The sequence below is a fragment of the Lutjanus erythropterus genome, chromosome 12, assembly GCF_056507025.1.
Source record: "Lutjanus erythropterus isolate fLutEry1 chromosome 12, fLutEry1.hap2, whole genome shotgun sequence".
Classification (NCBI taxonomy): domain Eukaryota; kingdom Metazoa; phylum Chordata; class Actinopteri; order Lutjaniformes; family Lutjanidae; genus Lutjanus; species Lutjanus erythropterus.
In genome coordinates, this window is record NC_139328.1 from 2,237,186 (window position 1) to 2,245,143 (window position 7,958).

Here is a 7,958-nt window from a genome sequence, read left to right on the forward strand (position 1 = left end):
TCTGCTGTGGGAGCAAAGTCGCTGAGAATGCTCCACGTTTCAGAGGGCTGTTGTCGGCTCCGGTTACCCCACCTCTCTGCCTCTTCCAAGGCACACAGGAGTCTTATTTTACCCAGGGAGCTCTTGTCTTTGTGCTGCCAAATATTGTCAGCCATTGGACGATAAAGGAGACCAATCTCCTCGCAGCTCTTTGAGGCTTCCTTCTGCCAGGAGAGCAGCATTGTTACGTTTAGGCAGCAGACCGTGAAGACTTTTAACTCCTCCATGCGAGGAAAGTCAGACTCAAGGAAAATTGTTGCTGAGACTAGAAGTGGGATTCCTTTAGAGGATGCTGGTGTCATTTGTTAAGGTATCAGAATGTGAGAACACAAAAATGTCCCTGGAAATTGCTGGTGCAGGCTGGTTCAAAAGATCATTTTGTTAGCGAACATCAGCTGGCAGGTTTTGTTGGCTTGTTTCTTAACAATAGCTGAAGAAAATACAAGCTCTTCTGAATATGTGTGATCACTCACTGTCCAGGACTGTGAGTGTCGACTCAATGGATGGACAATCTTTTTATGATTGCCTTCACACCAATGCAGTACAACACTTCATCAGTTTCCACTATATTTTGTATCTGGCCATACAACAAGCTAACGAAGTTAACTAATGTGTACGTAATATTTAACTTTAACTGATATGCACAACATGTGTGCACAACACACAATAGCAGTTCAATGCTTTTCATACAATAGAACAACTCAACAACAAAGCAAAATGACATTTTTGCTTGGTTGTGTGACCTGCTATCCTGAGATGATTTATGTTTGTCTCCACTTTTTCTTTCGTTGATTTGCCCCCAGTTAAAAACATGACATAATCATTATGTCTGCACTAAAAGAGTTTACTGTTGTGGATTTCAGTGATACCATTTCAAGCCCTAACTATCTTGTGCAATAGAGTTCCTGGAAAGTTTTTGAACAGCTGATAGACTTGGATCAGATTTTAACCTACGTGTTTCAGTGATGAAGCTGCCAAATATCTTTTTTTCAATATTGATACTCATATGACTTGGAAAGTAATAAAGAGTTTTAAAGAAAGTATATTCATAAGAAATCCTAGGTTTATAGCAGTTTCCATATTTGTAACATCACCTCAAAGATCTTCAGCTGTGGAACAGAGCTTCTAGAAAGAGTCTAGAAAGAGGGTTTCTGGGTCCTTGCCAGGGATAGACACTCATATTTTTCAGTTCTGGTCCCACAGGCCACCAAAGCCCCTAAATTTAGTTGCCAAAGAACAGTTTGTGTTTTTTGGTTCTTCTGTTAGGATGTGTAAGCTTAGTAAACCCAGACAGAATATTGAACTAAAACTCTTTGTTGGTGAAGGGTTGCAGAATTCAGATAAAGCTTCATGGCCACAGGGAGCCACCTACATGGAGCATTTGGTTGTCAAAGTAACTTTTTGTGGACGCAGGCCATCAGGCCCTTGTTAGTGTCAAACCCTCTACTTTGGAGCCTGGGCACAGCTGAGGTGGGATGAGGCAGAGGCAACTAGCATCACTCAAGTTAACATATCTTCATCATTGCTCATGGCAGGAATTCCGTCCTAAGACTTTGTAGTTGCCAGTTTCCAGTTGGTATAGCACTGTATCACTAAGTCATCCTCCATACTATATTTATTCTGTCTTTTCTACCATTTCAGTCAAAAAATGAGTATACTTGAGCGTGTTCGCCTTCCCAATGCACGGCCATTAGTTGGGACAGGCAAGAAGCTCAACGCCGACTCCATAGAGGAAAGTCCCTCCAAGGAGCCAAAACCTGCCGGCTTCAGTAACCGGGAACGCTTCCGCACCGCCTTCCGCATGAAGGCCTACACACTCCGCCAGAGCTCTGAAGGTACGAAAATAAGGGCCACGGTCATCCAAATGGAAGGTTGGGTTTGGTCTGTAAGATAATTCTCAATGATTTGCTCATGCACATTTTTAACATCAGTACAACAACAGCATTTTATGACATCCTGTTTTTTTTCTTTGTTAGATGCTGGAGCCCTGGCAGACCCAGCCTTAGAGGACCGGGGTTTCCCCCCAGACATCCTCATGGAGGAGATGATCCCGACACTGAAACTGGTCATCAGAGCAGTCAGGTCAGCAATGTTGAATTTACATTTCATATTGGTATGTGCTTCTTCAAAGTTGCAATGATAGGGCTTTTTTCCATCCAGGAAACTTGATTGTTTGAAAGCGTATTGTGATATTTAGAGAATAAAATTTGGTTGGATGGTCTCATGGGTATGGTTCTGATGAAATCTGTTACTCTTGTCACAATTAGTTCTTGTATGTAGCTGGAATAAAATGCAATATAAAACCCAAAAGCACGTAGAAACCTCTTAGCAAGTATAGAGCTTGTTTGTGCTGACCTCCAGGTTTCTTTTCCTTGCTGCAGTGATGTAGATTTTCTTGCAGCAGTGATGTAGAAGTGTACTGCACGTTGGTATGTGGCCTAACTTTCCACCATATTTAACTCAAATTCAACTTTTATATGTCTTGCAATACAGAGTTTTCTAAATCAGGATATAAAGTATCAGACAAATAATCTGACCAAGCATTTCATGCCAACTTTCAGCACTTTAAAACACTACAGAGAGAAGAAGATAAAGTATGGAGGTTGGATGCAGCCTCAGTCACTAGAGCAGTACAAAGGTGAGCAAAGAGGTGGAAAACAGAGTGTGGTCAGGTGGGTAGAAGTCACTCATGCTTACAGTGTGCTGGTAAATCTATAGGCTGCACAGCTGACATAATGCAGGAATCCAATCTAGCATGAGGGCCTGTGAGATGAGTGATTAACCCTGTGAAAGTGCTGCTTCCTTCCACACCATTATTTCGGGGCTGAATGGGTTGCTGAATGGGATGCTCAGACCTGGAGGGTTTTAATTTCACGACCCAAGACTTTCTGCCAAACGCTGAAGCTCGTTCAGCAGCCGCTGACTCTGGGAAGAGTCGGGTTCAAGTCAGCTCAAAGTGGGAGTTCTGTGAGACAAAAGAAGGACCTCAGTGGGTGGCATGGTGGACTCGAGGTTGAAGACAGCTTTCAAAGAACTGAACTGAATGATGTTGGGTTTGATTCCAGGTACAGTCAGTTGTCTGGTGAATGCACACCACTAGCTGCTGGTCATCGATATCAGGTACAAACTCCTACTTGCTCTGTAATAGTCTGGTTAACAAATATCAGGTAGATGGTCAATGTTGGAGCCAGGTGGATAGATTTTGATGTACACTAGGATGGTTTGCAGCTCAGCATGAAGTGTGTGTTTCCCTGAGGTCATATTCTGGATGAGCACCCAGATTGTTAGGATTCCCTCAGTGGTGGTCCCAGAGATGAAGGAAGTAACAATAATAAACTAAGCCAGGGAAAAAGAGGGAAGGGAAATGTACAAACGAGAATCTTTTTATTGACAAACTAAGGTAAGGTGGCCGATCCCAGCCCATGCTAGCATCCTGCCACTGTACACAGACTGCCACACAGACTGAAGTCTGCTGAATGGCCCACTGGCTATTTCCCTGCTTTTACACTCTGATTACTGATTGATATCAGCTGCCACCAGTCACCCACTATGGATCCAAAGAGGGGAGGTGCGGTACCTAAATACAACAAGAAATAAACACTGTGGTATGTAACAAGGTGTCCGAGGTCATATAACTCGACCAAAAGAGGTGGATTACTCAGTCGGGATCGGAAGTGACTTCCTGCCTAAGTGAAAAAATGTATGTCTTTGGGGAGATGGAGCAGAAGATTGACATGCACATCGGTGCCAGGTCAGCAGTAATACTGGTAATGTAACAGTCTATTGTGTTGAAGAGGGATCTGAGCCTGACATTGGAGCTTTCAACCAATATTCCAACCCTCAGCTGTGCTAATGAAATTTGAGTAATGGCCGACAGAATGAGATCACAGATGCAAGCAGCCAAAAAGACTGTCCTTTGTAGGGTGGTGGATGGATGGATGGATGGATGGATGGATGGATGGATGGATGGATGGATGGATGGATGGATGAGTGGTAGATCAAACAAGTAGATAATGTTATGATCTAAGCAAGTTAAATGCTCATATCCTGGGGTGTTCCAGCATAATAATCAAACAAGGCAGGAACAAAAGATTATCATCCCCCATTGTTTAGGAAAATTAATAACTAGCAAACTACAGCTGGTCAAAGTTAAACCAGGAACATCTGAACATCTAACAGATTTTGACCAAAGAGAGACTACCACTGTTTTCCACTTTAATGTCCAATCTGTTGAATTTAAACTCTTTGTCTCACAGGATCATGCAATTCCTCTTGAACAAGAAGCGGTTTAAGGAAACTCTGAGGCCTTACGATGTCAAAGACGTGATTGAGCAGTACTCTGCGGGACACCTGGACATGCTCTGTAGAATTAAATACCTCCAGACAAGGTCAGCAACTGAACATTACAGAGGAGAGAGTCTGTTTGAATGAAGCAGATATTTCCTCTTCCTCGAGCTAATCCTGTTTCTCTTCCTTTAAGGATCGACATGATTCTTGCCCCTGGACCCCCCCTCACCCCCAAACAAAAGAAAACTCAGAAGACGCCCTTTGCCTACCCGCCCAATCAGTCGCCCAGGTACTGTAATCCTGTTTATAGCGAAAACATAATTTTATAAGATTATATTGCAATATTTGACTGTTTGAAAAAGAAAACGACCAACAACTGTGCTAAAATTATGCTAACTTATATCATGGCAAGTATTTATTTTTGTCACATAGAGCTGAATAACTTTGTCTTGGTTACATCTTCCATCTTGTTCTTATCATGAAGACATTATATATTCTAGTTTTCTGTAAACCGATGTGAATTCTAAAGCATTTACTCTGTGCAGGTGATTGGTTTGTTCATTTCCTCGTAACAAATGTCTGTGCAGTCCACGTCTACTCAGTGTCCCTGTGTTCCAGGCATGAGTCCTACCTAGCCAAAGCCGCCTCCATGCCAGATAACGAAGACCAAAGCATGATGGGTAGATTTGTCAGGGTGGAGAGACAGGTGAGGATTGACACTTGAATAGGAACTGGACTTTGCAACATTTCCAGGGTACTAATATAAGTGAAACGTTTGTATTTGAATCAAAAACGACTTTTACTTCTTACCTGCAAGTGAGACAGGCAAATCAGAAGATCGGTTACTAGTTCATTTCCTGTACTAATATACAAATTGTGCCTTTAGAGGTCCACTGCAGCTAAATGTTTTGCTCTCAACACAAAATTAATAGAATCTGTTGACTTGACATAAGTTATTGCCTCCAGTCTGCGTGCTGCTTCACTCTGAGCTCACCACTGACAGCAGATATATTCAACCTATTCCATATCTTACCCTAAACCTTGTAGCACAATGTTTCATTAGAGACATTTGTCTGTGCTGTTAGTGTAATATGTCTCTGTCTCAGGTGGAGGACATGGAGAAGAAGTTGGACTTCCTTGTGGACATGCACATTCAGCACACTGAGCACCTGCAGGTGGACTCTGCTGGCGCTGCCCGCATGACCCTGGAGACCTGCGATCCTACGGGGAACGGTGAGATCCGTCGGGTTTTCTTGAACTATGCTGAGGCGTTCCCACACATGTCGTACCAGGTGCCTGTGAGCAAGGTGACTCCATATTATGGCAGAGAAAGAGGAGGTGGAGAAGCGGTGGGGTTGACTGGTGGAAGCCATGCACCTTCAGACCATCAACCCCCGTCACACCTCCACCAACGCCACCCTCCAGGTGCCATCCCCACCTACACCGAACGTCCCACAGTGTTGCCCATCAGCTCGCTGCAGGACTTGACAGTGGGGCTGGGCAGGACCACAGGGGGGCGGGGGGGCGACTCGCCGCTCTCCATGCTATCAGTGAACCACGAGGAGCTGGAGCGCTCGCCCAGTGGGTTCAGCATCTCTGGGGAGCGGGAGGGGGAGGAGGGGGAGGACTTCTCGATGGGGGCCGGTGTGGCGACTGGGGACCCCAGCTGGACAAGACCAAGACCGAGCTACTTGGCGGAGGGGGAAACGGACACAGACACGGACCCCTTCACACCCAGTGGGGGGCCCCTGCCACTCTCCTCCACGGGAGAGGGATTTGGTGACGCTGTGTGGAACACGCCGCCCTGAGAAGTGTCCAGCCACACAGAAATCCACAACTCTGAGTTAAGACCTTAAATCCAACCCATGCCTCTAAACCCAAGTCAGATTGGGTCAAAGCCACACCTCTGGACCAAAACATTTGGAGGAAAGGTGGGTCTAATCCGCCTTGATGCTGTGAGGTCGTGGGAAAGGTCATCGACCTTCAGAGGCCCCCACTGATCTCATCAACCGACCGTCGTCCAGAGAGCCATGGCATCGAGACTGCCCAGAAAAAAAAGGGAAACCAGACAGTTTGTAAAGTAAAACTCTGTACAGCGCACTCTTCGCAAAAATTTAGCTAAAATAAAAAAAGAACATTAATATACATACTATATACACCCAAAAGCTTTATCGCTGCAAAGCCAACCGCACTGCATGTAACGCATGCGATTTTTAGTGTAGACACTGCAAAGTTCAGGATATCAGGAAACGGAAAAAGCGATTGAATGGATACATATACTTGCTATGCCATTTTGTAACACTTATTTTTTTATATGAATACATTTTCATTGTTTTTTGCATGGTTTGCATGATAATGCACCATTCTAGGGGTGACGGTTGGAGGGTGATACTGGAACCAAAAGTCTCCTGTCTCTTTGTTTTGTATGTTGTGTGGTGTGTGTGTGTTTCTGAGTGTGTGTGTGTGTGTGTGTGTGAGAGAGAGAGAGAGAGAGAGAGTGAGAAAGATTGCGAATGAGAGAGAGATAAAGAGGGACTTGGGTAACAAAACACTGGTTAGTTGCTGGCAGTCGTGTTTCACCATCTCTGCTTTTCTCACGTTGTGCTGTAAAACCTTTCTGAGGATCAGTTCTGTCCAGAAACCAGACTGCCTGATCCCGTCACTTTGTTTTCACACCACCACTGTGCTCTTGAGTTGTATGTCACCACTTTATGCATACAAACTTTCCAGTTGAAAAAAAAAAAAACAAACAGAAAATTTCAACAGAATTTGAAACACTAAATCTCTGCTGCTTTGTTGGCACATGAATTCAGGGATATAAACCACCTGTACGTCTTTAATTTACTAAGATTGTGGAGCATCTTGACTGCTAAGTTTAGTTTATTATCGCTGTTATTAGCTGATGATCAAATGATTTATAATATCAAAGCAAAATAGTAGCTAACATTTCTAATCCTGACACTGATTAGAGACCTACATAAGAGAAAATATTTTACTATTACTGATGACTTTACTTTCACACATATTATAGTGTTCTATGTGCCAAAGTCGACCACCTGGCATCTGAATAGAATCATACAACCACACAAAATTCAAACTTGGCTGGAGTTGTTGAGATTAACAACTATTACTGAAGATATGATGTTGAAACCATTGCATGACAAATATAAAGCCACAATCTCTTTGAAAGACAAATGACCAAAAAAAAACTGACAAATGCAAAGATACAATAAATAAGTACCTGAAAAAGTAGACATATATACTCCAAGGATGCATTCACAGTTAAAGGGGCTGTGTCCATTTTTCCTGATGCCAGTGTATTTTTTTAATTGTTTGCAAAGGGAGCGCTGTGTATTTACACTCTGTTACAGATGCCAGTAGTGAGATGGAGCGCTGAACTACTGTTTTCCACATTGTGAGACAGGAGAGATGCTCTGTGGCGCGCTGAGATGCACACTTTTACTTTTCATTAAAGTCTTTCTTTGTCAACTGTGATGTGAAATCATCAGATTTCCACGCAGTCAGAAGAAATAAAAGTGTGCATGCTGCTTATAGTTCACTATAAAATCCCAGCGCACCACGGGGCGTCTCGCAGCTAAAACATGAGGCTTATGTAGGCTGATTAGTGTGAA

At 43.6% G+C, this 7,958-nt stretch overlaps 1 protein-coding gene across 1 annotated transcript in view; it reads left to right on the top strand.

Annotated features, from left to right (window-relative positions):
- Positions 1–7,122, top strand: part of kcnq3 (potassium voltage-gated channel, KQT-like subfamily, member 3) — a 132,372-nt gene extending 125,250 nt beyond the window's left edge. The window contains exons 11-16 of the mRNA XM_084732620.1: positions 1,681–1,874; positions 2,016–2,121; positions 4,296–4,427; positions 4,520–4,615; positions 4,945–5,032; positions 5,433–7,122. Of these exons, the coding sequence (XP_084588746.1) occupies positions 1,681–1,874; positions 2,016–2,121; positions 4,296–4,427; positions 4,520–4,615; positions 4,945–5,032; positions 5,433–6,134 (1,318 nt within the window). The 3' untranslated portion in view covers positions 6,135–7,122. The remainder of the gene's footprint in view (positions 1–1,680; positions 1,875–2,015; positions 2,122–4,295; positions 4,428–4,519; positions 4,616–4,944; positions 5,033–5,432) is intronic.
- Positions 7,123–7,958: the final 836 nt, after the last annotated feature.